Source organism: Pelodiscus sinensis, chromosome 23, assembly GCF_052426305.1.
Source record: "Pelodiscus sinensis isolate ZL-2025 chromosome 23, ASM5242630v1, whole genome shotgun sequence".
Taxonomy (NCBI): domain Eukaryota; kingdom Metazoa; phylum Chordata; order Testudines; family Trionychidae; genus Pelodiscus; species Pelodiscus sinensis.
The window spans coordinates 6,592,470-6,609,479 of NC_143074.1; the positions used below are offsets into that span (position 1 = coordinate 6,592,470).

The 17,010-nt window shown below is 46.4% G+C and overlaps 1 protein-coding gene across 2 annotated transcripts in view; it reads left to right on the top strand.

The window, feature by feature from the left end:
- PAPPA (pappalysin 1) overlaps positions 1-17,010 on the top strand; it is a 243,954-nt gene that overhangs the window by 209,872 nt on the left and 17,072 nt on the right. For both annotated transcript variants that reach the window (XM_075905988.2, XM_075905990.2), the window contains exons 21-22: positions 8,758-8,829; positions 12,990-13,088. In XM_075905988.2, coding sequence (XP_075762103.2) covers positions 8,758-8,829; positions 12,990-13,088 — 171 coding nt within the window. The remainder of the gene's footprint in view (positions 1-8,757; positions 8,830-12,989; positions 13,089-17,010) is intronic.

The following is a 17,010-nucleotide window of genomic DNA, read 5'->3' on the forward strand; positions in this document are numbered from 1 at the left end:
TCCTACTCTTCGGTTTTCTGTGCACTTTGGGTGGTGGGCATCTGTTCTGAGTTCTCCTAACTGTTGTCGGGCAGCAAAAGAACCTGATATGCTGAGTATATAATTTCCCAATCTAGCTGAGGCATGTGATAGACGTCTGTCTACTCAGCACAGCATCCATTTTAGAGGTCACTGCTCTTTCTGCCTGCACTCTGCAAACGCACACACTCAGACACTCACACACACAATTATACATACTCATGAAAACTGGAAACGTGTCTATAGTGCGCCCTGTTGGCGCCTTGTCACCCTCCCTCCCCGGTCCCATGCTTCCTTCACCCCTTTTTGAGCGCCCTCTGGCGTCCGAGTCTGTCTTAACTGAGGTTCGTAGGCCTTCCCTTAGGTTGGGGCTTCGCTGGCCCCCGAGGCGGGGCCGGCCTCGTTCCGACCGTGGGGAGAGGGGGGTCCGGGCCTGCCCCCTATCACAAACCCCAGCCCAGGGCCCTAAGGACACCAACACCTATGCTGTTCGGTCCGGCTGGTGGGGCGTCCGCTGTAACTCGCCAGCCCACAGGCTCCCTTTGCCCACCCTGGGCTACTTCCTCTCTCCGCAGTCAACACTTCCTCTTGCAGCCGGGCTCACCTCCTCACTTTGGGTCCCATCCGTTGCTGCACCTCAGTCTGAGGCTGCTCCCTCCACGCTCCCCCCTTCCCTGGCATCTCCCAGGGTTTAAATCCCTGCGCCGGCTCCCAGCCCGCGGGGTCCCACCCCTTCTGGCGTGGCCACACTTCCGAGCTGGCGGCAGAGCCGCACGCTGATGTCACCCCCCTCGCGCCGGCGTCCGGACTCCCAGGCGTCCTGCCGGGGCGGCCGCCTGCGAACAACCGGCACACCGCTGATAGGCCAGCTCCGGCGCCGCTCAGCCCATGGGCTGTGTTGCGCCCGGCATCGCTACTCTGCCTCCTGTCCCGAGAGCCACCAGAAGAGCGGCCACCGGCGGGACCGGAGTGTGGGGTGCCTTTGCCCCGTCACAAAAACACACACAGATGGACATTGGTTAGCACACTTATATGCATGTGCCTGCAGATGCACATACACAAACACTCTCACGTGTACACAAGTACACAAATACAGTAAAGGCTTTATTATCCAGCATATTAGGGAAAGGGGAGGGTGTCAGTTTAGTCAAATATTCCAGTTAAGTACAAGTTAATCACACTACGTGGAGGAGAGAGTGAGGGTTCTTGTTGGGGGTGCAGGATCTGTCATGGGGCCAGGGATGAGGGGTTTGGAGTTCAGGAGGAGGCTTCAGGGTGAGGGGGAGGTAGGAGGCAGGAGGGATTTTGAGACGCTAGAGCCACACATCTCAGGAAGCTCCCCAGAAGTGGGGGATATGGCCTTGCTGCTCATAGGTGGAGGCACAAATGGCTCTGCACACTGTCTCCATCCCCACAGCTCCCATTGGCTGCTGTTCCTGGCCAATGGGAGCTGCAGAGCCAGTACTCAATGCTGGGATACTGCATGGAGTCCCCATGGATGTTCAGCTACCTCGGAGCAGAGGGATATGTTCTCGCTTCTGGGGAGCCAGGCAGAGCCAGGTAGGTAGCTTGCTGGCCCCTTGCCAGCCGGAGTTTAAGCCGGACTTTCGCAGATCAGGAATGCCGGTTTATAAAGGTTTCTGGTTGGTGCCAGAGTGAACAGCTTTTACTGTCCATATTTAGTCACCCATAAGCACACCTACACACACCGTGCTCATTCACACATATATACACATGTGTAGGTTAGACAAACAAGCACCCATTCATATAAAACCACACTCGTGCTAGACATACATACATAAATATAAACCCCTGCACAGAGAGGGTATGTCTACACTACCCTCCTAGTTCTACACTACCCTCCTAGTTCGAACATTTCACGAGGAGTAACGGTAGTTCGAACTAAGAAGACTAGTTCGAACTACCTAGTTCGTGCCCTGTGTAGCCGCGCTGCACGGGGTTCGAACCAGCGGGGTTTTAAAAATGGCGGCTCCCCGCTTATGCAAATGAAGCCCGAGAAATTCAAATCCCGGGCTTCATTTGCAAGTGCGGTATGCCTACATTACCCCGCTAGTTCGAACTAGCGGGGTAGTGTAGACATACCCAAACACACATAAATAGGCACATACACACACTCTCTTATGCACGTTAGCGCAGGCCTATAGACACAGAAATGCACACCATGAGCCAGGTTTTTGAAAGCCCTGAGCAGCCAGGCTCTATGTTGGGTGCAGAGCCTTTTGGAAAATCTGCCTCCTTTTTCATGCCTTAATTGGAAACCATTATTTTTGTACTGTCTTCCCTGCAATTGGTACTGATTGCTTGAAAGTTTGGCCCTGAGCTCTCTGGAAAATCATACAATTATAGAATATTAGAACTAGAAGGGACCATCAAGTCCAGTCCCCTGCCCACACAGCACCACCTAGTGGGTGGTTTGTTGAGTTAATCATCCCTGACAGGTATCTATCCAACCTGCTCTCAAATATCTCCAGTGATGGAGATTCCACAACCTCCCCAGGCAATTTATTCCAGTCTTTAACCCCTCTGACAGGAAGTTTTTCCTAATGTTCAACCTACACTTCCCTTGCTGCCATTTATGCCCATTGCTTCTTGTCCTATCATCAGTAGTTAAGGAAAATAATTTTTCTCCCTCCTCGTAATACTCTTTTAGGCACTTGAAAGCTGCATTTCACATATCCAGGGGCAGATTTCCAAAAAGGCTAGGCACTCAGCATGCAAAGCATATTTGGCAATCCAGCCTTTTAGGTGCATCTTTGAAAATTTGGCTCTGACTGTGGGCGCCGAACCATTTTGAAAATGCTGGCCCTGCTGTGCTTGTGTGCTGCACACAAACAGGCAGATAGAGCAAAGGAAATGCTCCTGGGAGGTGCCTGGAGGCTATCTGAATCACAGTGTGTCCTCTGATCTCCTCATTCACTCCATGCTCTCTGTTTATATTACTGCTACGGCCGAGGCTTTGCCAAGGTGCTGGTGTGAAGTACATATCTGTACAGACCTTATCTCTGTATTGGAGGCTGTTTCTCACTGCCTCTGCCCTGAGCACGGAAGTTTAAAGAGGGTTAGTAATTCATGGTGAAATAAAACCACAGCCTCCCTCCCAATCTCTGCTGGGCTGTCCTCATTTATTGATGCAGGGACTCAGAGGCAGCTGTAATGGGCAATTGTAAGCCCAAGTTTACAATGCAGCGTAGATGCTCAAGGGTCTCTGGAGGGCTCATTAGGCAGCAGGGGGGAAATGGCAGGAAAGGGGGAGAGCATCGGAGTGAGGTGCAGGGTGGGGGATTGATGGTTTCCAGGAGCCCAGTGGAAAATCTGGGTCTATTTTGCCCCTATAGCAATGATCTTATAAGAGCTTTAGATTGTGACTAGTTAGGAATCTGACCCTCCTGCTAAAAATGAGTTGGTCGTAAATAGCAGAATAAAGGGCTGGGCTTCTACAATTGTTAGGGTGTTGTGAGTGCCAGGTGAAAATTAATCCACTCTGCAGCCTCTTTGGAAATGGAGGAGATGAGGCATCTCCCTGGAGCAGGTTCTGGTTGGATCAACTAGGGGATTTCTCTCTAGAAATCATCTTTCCATATCATCACACGGAGTCCATCTCTGCATAATTCTGTGAGATGAAGCTAAGAAAGGGATACCATTGGTGAATGAACAGTGAGTGCTTGGCCCAGGCTCTGACAGAAGTTTGACCTGAAGCCCCTTTTCTGTCCACATACAAATCAAGCAAGAGACCTGCTGCAGGGATGGGTCAAAGCCAGAGTACTGCTGTGACTTGGGGCCAGTGCTGCCATTTTGCAGTGTGGATGCAGTTCAGAGCCTGGAGTCTGCAGAGAGCCACATGGACATGGTAGCAGCTGTGAGTTCTGGCTCTAGCAGTGGTAAGCTGAGGTTTACAATGCTGCATGGATGCTCAAGCCTGGGCTTAGAAACCCCAAGTCCCCAAGCCCGGGTCCCTGTGTGCAGTGCAGACGTACCCCAGGAAGAGAGCTAGTATTTTTTTGGAAGATACGCTTTAATCCAGCTTCTGGAGAAGTTCTGTGGCGTGTCCATGTAGTGGCATATCGCTGAGCCTCATTTGCATACCTAATGAGCCACCATTTTTTTCAGAAGACGCTCTTGCGAAAGAAAAACCCTCTTGTGCAATGCTGTTCTTCCTCTCAAGTAATAGGTGTAATGGCATTGCGCAAGAGGGTTTTTCTTGCGCAAGAAGGGGCAGTGTAGATGCTCCTTCTTGTGCAAGAGCCTCTTCTGAAAAAAATGGTGGCTCATTAAGTATGCAAATGAGGCTTGGCGATATTCTACGCTTAGCCTCATTTGCATATTATTTGCGCAAGAAGCCGCGAGTGTAGACATAGCCTAGGTGTCTCAGGGTGGCTTTGGGAAGTGAAAACAGCCTTTACACACACCACAACACCCTGTTCAAAATTTGAGTGCATTCCCTTGCTGCCCTGTTCCAGACCCTGCTTTCTTGGGCATTCCCTTGTTAACAGGGAGAAGGGAAACATGTGGTGTGGGTATTTTTTTTTTTTAGATATTTCAGAATTGCCAGTGAACTGACAAATCCATTTTTCTTCTGGCTCACCTGATGAGCTCAGCAAAAATAACCAGTAGAGCCTCCTCAAAGAACCATTCTTAACTTGGCAGCATCCTTTTGGAAGAGGCTTCTCCAATGTTGCTTCCAAACTTACTGAGAACAATCTCCCCCTCCCTCCCTTTATTTAAACACCACTTCCCTGAAGCACTCCAGCCTTGTCTGTTCTCTTGAGTGGTGGCCCTGCTAAGTCTCTACTACAGTTACTGCTCATCCCCTATGGCAAATTGCATTGATTTGGGATGTTAAGTGATACCTGTACTATTATGTAATTGGATGCTCTTGGCAAATTGTTCATATGAAGCTCAGTTTTGCAAAGTTTGAGCATCTGCAGATGGACAACAGCCTTTGCCATGGTGGAGCCTAGAGGTGGACTTTGTCCATGCTGGACATCCATGTCAGCCCATCTTCATTTTCCCAGAGGTGTTTTCTGCACACCATCCACTCTCCTATCACTTACAGGGCTTTAACGCTTCCTTTCAGTTGACTTGTTGCCAGGGCTCTTTGTAATGGGATCTGGAGTCTATCACCTCTAAGCAGTTGGTGTGAATCTAGCCCAGGTAGTTGGATCCATTAGGTGTCTCTCCGGTGCAGTCATGTGGGTTAGCTGTGGTGCTCCTTGGGTGGTTCTCAAGCTGTATGATTTGTCAGTCGCAACAGACAGGCAGAGGACTGAAGGGGCTATGGAGAGAACTCTCCTAGTCAGGCCCAGTGCATATCACCATGACATGGCGATTGGTTGCTTTCCCTGCTGCTGCGAGTGCTTGTCCTCTTCTGTGGATAAACAGAGTTCCTCCCTTTCCAGTACGGTCAGGCCAGTCCCTTTCTCCAGCTCCAGATTCACATATTCAGTCACGTATATTGGCAGCAAACATTTTTTGTTTTCTTTTTTGTTTTAATGCTGGTGCCCCAGGGAGCAGAGGAAGTTCTTTGGAACTGCAGTTATTTTTCTCACATTATTTGGATGGGTCTGGGCATGGGGAAGGAAAAGGCCTGCATTTTTCTTCAGTTCTCCCTCAGGTTATCCCTGGGTTTAAAAGCTCCCGGAACCAGTCCTTGCCTCTTCCCAATCCCCATCTCTTGGCTGGTCTTGTATGTTTTGAAACCTAAAAAGGTTTTCTCTCTTTGTTTGCCCTGATGTGCAGTAAGTGAAGGGGTGGAGGTGCCTTACTGTTGTGGTGGCCTTGAAATTTCCAGATGTCTGGTAGGATTGCCAGGTGTCCGGTTTTTGCCCAGACCGTCCGGTATTTGTGGCCTCTATCCAGTAAAAAAAACCCAGAAAACACTGGACATGTAGACTGGACATGTATTTTCTGTTTTTCTCGAATGGAAGGCCAGTGGGGACATCCTTCTTCCCCTGCCACGTTGGGCGGGGGCGGGGGGATTGGGGAGCATGGGATTTAAAGGCGCAATGCCTCTTTTTTGGGGGGGGCTCACCAACTTTGGTCCTCCGTTTTTATCGCAGGACAGGGGTTGTGCTCAACAACTTTGGTCCCGCCATGTTCTGTGTTTTGTGTGAAAGTATCTGGCAACCCTAGATGTCTAAGAGCTCAGTGGAAGCAAACTTAATTCTGTGGCACCCCTGCGCCTTGCTGTCTCCTATGCTGATAGGAAAAACAACACTGGCTTCCCCCCTCCTCCGCCGGCTTCCCAGGCCTCTTCCCCCTCTCACATAGATGGGCCCTGTTGTGAGACTGGTGGGACAGGCAGGGCTGACTAATAGTGGAAAATCTGAGAGTGTCGGAAAGATAAATAGCCCTGTGCTGATAGTATAAAAGTCCTTTTTCCTCGCACACGTCAGGTAAGCCTCAAATGACAGAAACTGTACAAACACACCGAAGTTCTCCTGCAGATGGATTAAATTAGCCCTCAGATAAATAGGGGAAAGGATGGCTCATGCCACAGTCCTGGTTCTCAATGTTAATTCCTTTCTTTCCTAAGCTTCCACTGCAACCCCACCTGTTTAGCAAATGCCCCTTGGCGTGCCTTTCAAAACCAGCCATGGCGTCAGCGTTGTTAGCTGCGTACGGCGATTCCCTCCGCCGTTAATGAAACTGGTCCTCTCAGATGAGTGTTGGCACTGATGGATGTTCCTGAAGGGTGGGGAGCAAAAGGCAACATATGGCACTGTGTGACTACAGTATAGTACTCCTTACTAAGTTCACTTCCAGTATGGTCTTTCTTAGGTAGAGGGGGTCTGGTTTAGAAAAATAATAATTGCCATTGGTTCCTCTGGGTTTTCCCTCTCTGCCCACAGACTATCCAAACTCTCAACCATTTTGTGACATTTGCAGAGTTCGGCTTCCCCTTTTTTTCCTCTTGAGCCTCCATATTTGTGGGTGTTGTTACCACACTGGGGCCGTGTCCAGACTCAGGGGTTTTTTCGGGAAAAGTAGCCTTTTCCCGAAAAAACTTCCCCTGCGTCCAGACTCAAGCCGCGTTCTTTCGAAATTAGTTCGAAAGAACGCGGCTTTTCTTTCGATGGCGGTAAACCTCAATTTACGAGGAAGAACGCCTTCTTTCGAAAGTTCCTCTTTCGAAAGAAGGTGTTCTTCAATGTAAAGAGGCCGTCTTCGAAAGAGAGCATCCAGACTCGCTGGGTGCTCTCTTTCGAAAAAGCGGATTTCTCTTTCGAAAGATCCGCCTGCAGATGCTTTCGAAAGAGCCTCTTTCGAAAGAAGCCTGCAGTCTAGACATAGCCCGGGTGTGTTTCCAGTAGGGGAAAAAAAGGTATTTTTACCTCATGGTAGCTATGGCATAGTACCTAACATGATGTAAAACCCACGTGAGGACAAGGCAGATTAAATTCTTGAAGATTGCAGGAGGCTGTGTGGAAGGCCTCGTGTTCAGTACACCCTGCTGTGTCTTCCCTAGCGCAGTACCCCATGTTAGTAACCATTTGTTAGCTAGCATGAGACGAGAATGTATCTGTTTTCCTAATGAAGACAATGCCCTCGAGTCTGTGACACCTGGGAACTCAAAGTGAGAATGTCAGCAGAAATAGACCTGTTCTTGGGAGCTCTCCCACTCCATAATGCTGACCTAACAGGCTTGAAGAAGCTTTTGAAATCTCTGTGTTTTGCCCAGGACTGGTCCTTTCAGCTTTTGGAAGTCATATAATATTTCATGAGGCTAAAATCATTAGGCTTCCTCTTGAATTGCTCTAAACGTAATAGCGGATGTGGCCTTTTGTATGGGTTATTTTGGGGTATGTCTACACTTGCACCATCTTTCAAGAGAGGGATGCAAATGAAGCCGGGATCTAAATATTCCATGCTTCATTTGCATATTTGCATTATGGCACTATTTCGAAACAGTGCCATTTTGAAATAAGACGCTGTTAAGATGCGGTTTTTCGAGAGAAAACCCTTCTCTTGAAATAACCCTTATTCCTCATACAATGCAGATTACCAGTTATTTCGAGAGAAGGGTTTTTTCTTGAAATAATCGTATCTTAACAGCGTCTGTTATTTTGAAATAGCACTATTTCGAAATAGCGCCATAACACGACTATGCAAATGAAGCACGGAATATTTAAATCCCAGCTTCATTTGCAATTTTGAATGTCTTCGTTTGCATCCCTCTCTCAAAAGAGGGTGCAAGTGTAGACATACCCTTGGGTGGTTTATATTTAAAATATAAACAAGGATGCCGAAAACTTACAGAAAGGTTTACATTTTCTATTCCATTCTAAAAGCCTTTTTTTTTTCTCAAAAGAGCTACCACAGTTCCTCACCCCCAGCACTTGCCCCAGCAATCTGCTTGTGCAGCGTGCAGAGGCAAGAAAGAAGCCCCAAACCGTTCCTAAATGTCTCCCTTGCTGGAGCCTGGATGCTGTGTTTGCCTTTCCCTGCTACATCCCCTCTCCATAAGGGAAATACTGAACATGACGTTTCAAGAGAACCTTAAATATTATTTTAATCCCAAACATTCTGTTATTGCAAGTGTCGAGTCCAGCACGTCTTGTAAATACTTGGAGGACTGCCCTGCCTTGAAAATACAAGAGATGTTAGGAACAGAACTACAGTGGGAGAGTTCAGGAGGTTAGGGGTATATATGCCAGCACATTCACTTTCTGCTCACTGATTTCTTTGTCTTTGTCCATTTCTTTCTCTCTCCTTCTCCAGAGCGTTGTCTGCACAGCAGGACTCAAGTGGTATCCGCACCCTGCGCTGATTCACTGCATCAAGGCCTGCGATGTGAGCATGAGAGTTAATTCACTAAGCAGATCCGTTTAGGGTTTCTAGGGTGGGTGGTAACAACGCATGCAGCGGAGTCGGTTTTAAAGTGTTGCTTCTGGGGAATGGCCAAACCCAGTTTGGCCTTGTCTTTACTTGCAGTTAAATGGTCTTCAGCTGCACCAGTTCTGACATCTATTGGCAAGAAAGGGTCCTTTTTGTAGAGCTGAGCAGTGCTCAATGACAGCTGATGACTGGATGAGCCGTACAGCGTCTAACTAAGGTGGACAACTCTTTGCTTGGAACTGACTTGAATCCGCTCTCGTGGGCATTTTACAGATTTGGAGAGTCATCACTGGCCAGTCAGAAAAGCTTCCAGTTGTTTGCCTTGATTTTGAAGGGGATAAAATGTGCTGCATCTGACTAAAAATTGAAGTCTCTGAAGGTCCAGGACACTCCTCTGCCATGAGCCTTGGAGAGGAGATAAACATTAGGAAAGAAAAGGGGAGTAGGCAGGGCTGTCCTTACCCATGCACAGAATATATAGCTGCGAAGGGCACCTGAAAATTTGGGACACCACTGGGTCTTACTGTCCACGCACCCATCCCTTCTTATCTCTGTCCTATGGCTCTGCTTCCTCCAGAGAGGATCTAGTTAACGTAAAAGCAGAAAAGCCTGCCAGAGCTATTAGCAGAACCAGGAAAGAGCCATTCACATGTAATGAAGCCATTTGAAAGGTATTTGCCAATCCCAGTACATACTCTCCATTTCTAAATCTACTGTGTTAATTCTACTGGACCTTAGTTTAAAATTTACTTTAACGTATTTTGTAAGTGTGTCACTGAAAATTATAAAAATTGCATCTCTCAAAAATCATTCCCCATGCCCCGGGCTGCCATTGGGCATAGGGGCATCAGTTTCATAGTACTGCATAGAGCCCCATAAATCCTAAGGACGTCCCTGGGAGCAAGATTAACCAGGTGTGAAGCTGAAGCAGGAATGACTAGGAAATAGCTGGAGGAAGGACTGGAGATGGGGACATCATTGAAATACAGTTAGAAAGGGGGAGGGCTAAGACAATTTGCCAAAAGCCTCCAGGGAAGAGTTCTGGGTGTTCATTTCACAGAAGCTATGTCTAGACTACAAAGATGAATCAGAAAAAGAAACTCAATTTGCGGTATACAAATTGCATATCTTTTTCTGATTTACTTCTGAAAGAGGCTTTACCAAAATTTGACCCATCGACCTGGGGCCAAATTTTGGAAAAAACTCTCTTTTGGAACATCCCTTCTTCCTCATGAAACAAGGTTTACAGGGATGCCAACAAAACGCGTCCGCTTTTCCGACATTTTTTTTTCAGAAAAGCAGACGCGTTCCTTGGATACAGCAGAGCTTTTCCGGGATACCAGAGGTATCCCGGAAAAGCCCTTCAGTCTAGACATACCCAGAGAGACATTTTGTAGAGCAGTAGAGACATTTTGTAGCCAAATTGCCATTGCAGGCAGCTCTGGATAAGGCCTCGGCCAGTATTATGGCATTAGCTGTAACCATACGGAGACCTCATGGCTACAGAGCTCTGGCACTGCACCCTGATGCACAGCAGGCTGGGTTTTGATTCAACTGACAAAGGCTTGCCCTCTTTAAAAACTCCCAAGCTCCTTTGCATACTTTGGGAGTACATACCCCAGGTGTGAGGAGATACCACATCAACAGTATCTCTTGCTGTATTTTTCAGACAGTCCCCCCTACATGTACAACAATGGGAGTGTCCACCTGGCAGTGATTTTGGCTTTTCATCCACCTACCCATAATAAGGGGGCTTTCAAACCCCATGTCAATGAGGTTCTGGAAAGTAGGCACTCGCTTGCCCTTACCTCCCCTCCCCCCCATGAAAGAACTGGTTCCTTTCTGGGACCTGACTACTCTTTTAGCTGCTTCTGTCCCAACCTCGATTTCACAGAGGCTACTTCTTTCTCCATTCTGCATTAGAAAACTGCCTTCTTTGTGGTGATAACATCTGCAAAGAGAGCATGCAAGTTGCAGGCTTTGATGGTGGTGTCTCCTTACATGGAGTCATCCAAAAACAAAGTGATCCTGTGACCACACTCTGTTTTTATCCATGGTGGTTTCCCAGTTTCATTTGAACCAAGTTATATATGTACCACTACTCTTCTCTAAGCTGCATTCAACCTTAGCGGAGCAGCCTCACCCCACTTTCTATTGACATAGATAGATCCTGGTAATTAGCAACAATGGCAAAGAAAAAGCAGAAAAAGGCATGATAATAATAATGGCATTTGGTAAATTACTGCATCATCTCAGTCTACCTGAGTAAGAATACCTCTTAAATAGCAGAAGAGTTGGTACCCAATAGTTCATCTGCCTGACTGGCTCCCTTTGCATTAATGACTGCATTAATGGTCCCTGGATGTTGGTTATCTCTTTCTAGAGAACAAGAATGGGCCATGACCCTGCAATGATAGCAATGGGAGCTTTGCTTAATAAAGGCTACAAGAAGCCTTGACTTTGCTTTGTTGCTTTTTGAAGTGTAACCCAAGCTAACATAGTGTGACTCTTTGTACCCTTCTAATGGCACGTATAGAGGTTTATGAGGCCTTTTGTACATTTACCTGGAGACCGAAACTCTGGATATTGATCTTTTGGGGTTCAATTTAGTGGGTGTAGTTAGGACCTGCTAAATCAAATGCTGATGGTGCCCCCTGTCCACTCCAGAACTCCACAGAGTCGATGGGAGAGTTTCTCCTGTCAACTTCCCACAATGGGACCACAGCAAAAATTCAATGTAAGGTACGTCGACTCCAGCTAAGCTATTGCCATAGTTGGAGTTGCTTATCTTACGACAAATATCTCTCCCAGGGTGTGTCTAGACTAAACCTCTCTGTCGACAGAGAGATGTAGATTAGGCACATTGAAATTGCAAATGAAGCAGAGATTTAAATATCCTGTGCCTCATTAGCATAAACATGGATGACGCTTTTTTTCTAAACGGAGATTTTTCGAAAAAAACCCAGCAGTCTAGACGTGGATGTGTCAAAACTAAAGCCTTTTTTTGACAGATCCTGTAAACCTCATTTTTTGAGGAATATAGGATCTGTCGAAAAAGGCTTTATTTTCGACAGATCCGCATCTAGACTGCCATTTTTTTCCAAAAAAACTCCGTCTCGGAAAAAAGCGGCAGCCATGTTTATGCTTATGTGGCATGGGATCTTTAAATCCCTGCTTCACTGGCAATTTCAATGTGCTTGATTTGCATCCCTCTGTCGACAGAGGGATGCAGTCTAGACGTAGCTCCAGTGTAGACTTGGCCTGAGTCTAAAACTGCAGCTAAAGTAGCAGATCTGGCCTTTTAGCTCAAGCAGTAGGAACACATTGTTTTAAAAACAGATGTCTAGGTTCAGTCCCCTCAGATGATTCAACCAACGATGGTCTTAGCAAAGCAAAATAGCTATTATCTTTCCCAGTCTGTCCCCTCCAAATAGCCTCTGCCCCCTGCTTCTTGTGTATTCCAATGGAGGTAAAAAGTGCACTCCTCAAGAAGTCCCTATTAATAGTGTTCTAGTGTTGAAAGGTGCATCACATAAGTAAATGAATCAGCAGGTTTACTGGGAGATTGGCCAAATAACAGCATTTTTAAAGTGACCTTGTCAAAATAAAATCATTGTTTTTAAAAGAAATCCCTTGTCTGTGCAACTGTTGGAGCATATTCAATAATTAAAACAAAAAAGCTTTTATGGACCAAAGCCAGCATCAGTGTAAATCACTATAGCTCAATGATAGTCAGTGGTGTTATGCCAATTTACACCCAGTAGATAACTTGCCTGACAATTCTAATTCTGTTCTCACCAGTTATGCTTTTGGTTTATTCTTTGCATATAGCTTATTTGGAAGGTAAAACTAGACTTGCCAATTTTACCTCCTGATTTTCCTGCCCTGGTTCAGTGTTGATGTGTGTGGGTTTCCAGCACTGCAAAGGAATGCTTGAATTTGCACCAGTACTAAAAGTCTGGGCCTAAGCTGCTTCATAGTGTCTTTGTAAGAGACTTATGAACGTGTCTGTGACTTTTTAAGAGGAAAAGTCTGGTGCTACCAATAGAAGTGCCAGATCCTTCAATGAGGTCCACAGCCATATTCTCAGCCTCTTCATGCTGTTTGGTTTTTAGCCTTTCATGGGGGACAACTACTGTGATGCCATCAACAACCGAGCCTTCTGCAACTATGATGGTGGAGACTGCTGCACCTCAACAGTCAAGACCAAAAAGGTAGGTCTGCCTGCCCCCTGTCAACCAAACTCCCCAGTAATGCAGCCTGAGGCTCGGAGAGTCATTAGTGTCCACCTGGACCTCCAGCATGTGGAGAGACCTTCAGCTGCACAAACATTTTAAGGGGCAATGAGCATTGTCCCATGAAAGGCACTGAATTTCTGCTGGGAGTATTTTCATTCTCCTTTGCTGTGCCTGGGAGTTTCCCATCATCACCTGCTTTAGGTCCATACAGCACTTGCTGTGACATAGGGATACTGCTTTATGTCTTCTTTTCTTGTTCTAAACCAGTGGTTCCCTGGTTGCTTTACGGACAGCTGCCGGTGCCCCTCGAGACTAGTTTGGCGTGTCATTGGTAAATCAGTCTTGATGTCAGATCTGACTCTGATTCTTGTGAGAATTAGAGACAGACACATTGAAAGGAGGATCTGCCCCATATCGTGTATGCTTCCCTATGAACTGAGAGAAAATTTAGCCACGCGTGTTTGCACTTATGTACAGAATTTTGCACAGTTCTGTACCTTGGGGCAAAGACAGATTTGGGGTTGGGATAGAGAGCCAGAAAACCTTGAGGGAGCCTTGATGCCTAACATACAGTAACAAGGTATGTAACTTAGCAAGAGTGGAAGTATGCTAGACTTCATATACTTCAGGAAGGCCTGCCATGCCTGCTTAAGAATAAGCTGTCTGCATATCACAGCTGGAGGACAAAAAGGATGCCTTAGAAAAGCACAAGCTTTTCTAAGTTGGCCTCAGCATCAGGGTCTTTTTTCATCTTTCTTTCGGTTCATCCAAGTATGTCTACCAATTTGGTGGCTGTGGCCTGTCCCTGCTACCTCAGGAAACACTGGAAAGGGAAAGGGAGCAATGCCGGCAATAGGTTAATGTCATCTCGTTGGTAGCAGCTGAGAAGTGGTAGGGGGAGTGTTTTAATTTTGTCTCTTTTCAGATATTTGATATAGTTTTGTTTTGAAAATAATTTGTGTGACCTGTGCAGTGAAAGGCACTGGTAGGGGATGTTCAATTTTCGTGGCCTACTTAGTCATAGGTCTTTCCACTGGAACAGCCCAACAAACCTGGCTGTAGTTTTGAGAGAGGGTACCTCCCCACAAGGAACTGGACTAAGACCTCCAAACTAATTCTGTATAGGACACTAAGCGGGAAGGAAAGAGAGGTTGCAGATGGCTGTTCATTGGTCTGGCTCTGTTCCCATTGGCTTCAGTGGTAGTTTTACCGCCGTCTTCAATAGAAACACAGTTGGCCAATACCGAGGGCTTTTGAAACCCCCATTCTAAATATTTCATAATCATTCACGCAAGGGCAGACCCATCAAAGGAAGTGTTTTCTCTACATGCACTCAGCTTTTGGAGACTTGTAAAACACACACAAAAACCAAACAAACCAAACAAAATACACAAAAGAAAAGAGGAAAACAACCCATTCTAGGGCTCTTCAAATCAAGCTTGAGATGGCCAGTGCCTTGTTTTGTAAATGTATAGCCTAAAGTGGGAAAATAATTAGCTAGCAGCGAGGCATGTCACGTAATGTAAATGTTTCCAAGGAAGAAGGTCATTTGAGGCTGGCTGTGTGTCTCAAGCTGTTCTAGGGAATGACCACCAGCTCACAAACACCTGTTTGAATTCCTATGCAGACACTTAGGATGTGGGGATGTTTGTTGTTTCCCAGTCTAAGGGCCTTGGGCTGGAGAACATATTTTAGGCATAGTTATTCAAATACAGTCTCCGCCTCTGAAGAGTATTGTGAGTGGAATGTTAAAGGAGATAGTCCAAAGGGGAAAACAATGAAAGGTGAGGGAACAGAGAGCTTCATAAAAATATTCCACATACCAAATCCTTCTGCCACCTACTTAAAAGCCACAGCCTTAAAACACATTTTGAGAGAAAAGGCCAAAAACTGAAGGAGACATAGGGAGGGGCAAACTCAGCTCTTTTAATTCCTGTACCAGATGATGGTGTATTTCCATGCAGTTAGAAAGAGCTCAAGCATTTGAGGGAGACACACACCACTGCTTCTGCTGTGTTAGGTTCCTGCACTGCAGTCGCACAAGGCTCTTGAAGGATGACTAGTCAAATATCATGCATTTGGACAGCACCTTTCAATCTCAATGATCCCAAGACAACCCCAATGAAATACACTCCCCTCTTTTCAATCCCTAGTGCAATACAGCCCCTCTGAGGTGAAGTGTGGTTAGTGTTTAACGGTGCACCCCACCACCACACTTTCTTTTAATAAAAGAACAAAAGAACCATAGTAGCAAAGCTGCCGTTCTTAACAGTCATGCCGAAGGTGAAGTGAGACCTTTAATGATCACAAGTGGTCAAATCTTTGGTTTTATTTTTCTTCCCGAAAAGGGGGGAAGGTCTCTCCAGCTGCATAGCATCTCTGTAGAAAGGGATAAGATGGAAATAAAGGGTTCCATCAAAAATTCCATGGACTCTTGACATCCCTTTGTTGTTCACTTTCCACAGAGGGTCTCCCAGTTGAGTTAAAGTGGTGTGAAGGTTCACAAACAGGCAGTTTCAAATGTGCATGCCCATGGAGTCACAGAAACCAAATTTTAAATTGGCACACACCCATATGAGCACAGCATGGTCTTGTGCGCTCCCCCAGGCAAGGAAAGAAAACAATCCCACATGACCAATCACGACTCAGCTCAAATAATAACTACTGAATATTTGCCAAGAACTGTTCAGTCAGGCCACAGAGTTTATAATAAATCAGGAAGAAACTGCATTGAATACTTTGATTTTCCATGAACACATTGAGTAATTCTGAGGTGAATACATTTGAGGAGACTGGGATCTGCCGTGGGGTTTTAGTAGGCAGGAAAAGGCTACATTTGTCAGATCAATTGTCTGTGATGCATTCATGGATCAGCTGCAGTGACGCCTTGCCCAGGCAAAGATTCTGAGAGAAGTGCACCCCCTAATGAGTCATCAACACCGCTTCCTGCAGCATCCTTTGTGAACCCAGCCTGCAGGCCCGGCAGTTAACAATCAAAGGTGGTGCACCTAAAACTCAAATTCAGTGACTAGTCTAGCAGGAACTGGTACAAGTGCAGACAGCCTGGTCAGCCCCAAGGAAAAGTGTGTGTTGTACTGCTGGGCTGCCTGCCCCATGGATGATCCAGGGGTGTCTTTGAAGGACTCTTAGGAATGCCACCCAGCTCCCCTTGGCCAAAGAAGGTCACCACAGTGCATGTCCTCGAGGGAGAACGGGCTTCTATCGTGGATCCAGAGGGAACAAGGTCCTTCCTTAAGGACAAAATAAAATTCCATTTCTTTGTAATGTCTGCAACTCCTGACCAGCACAGATCGCCAGATTGGCCTGTGCCCAGTTGCACTATAAAGCTGCCTCTTGCTTTGCATCCCACAACAGGCAGACATGAGGTATTTATAAACCATGTTTCAGAGAAATACATCACATTGTCAACGTAAACTAGCAACCACCCAGGAGTTTACTTGACATCGCTAGACTGGCTGTTGTCTGGAACATCTGCCTGGTCAGTGTAACATTCCAAGCCGATAGTATTCTGGGCTCCCAGACAGCAAATGTTAAGACCAAATTCTGCCCCTATTTACACTTGTGCAACTTCTTTGGAGTCAGTAGAAAGGGCTGGGTAGAGCGGAGGAAGAAATTAGGGGCCAGCAAAGGGGCAACACAATTAAGTGATAGAAATTTCCCAAACACCCATCTTGCTGGGGTTATTTGCATCTTTTGGTACAGAACATTAAATCTGTTGATGTATTTTCCAATGTAAGGCCAAATGTGCACAAAAGCCCAAACTTTGATAATGCATGATTTAGCCCCAAGAGCAGATTTCCTCCAAGGCCACTCTAGGAGTCCTTTAATATCTGTTTCTTTAATCTCTATTCCTTTTCTTTCTGCTCAGTTTATAGAA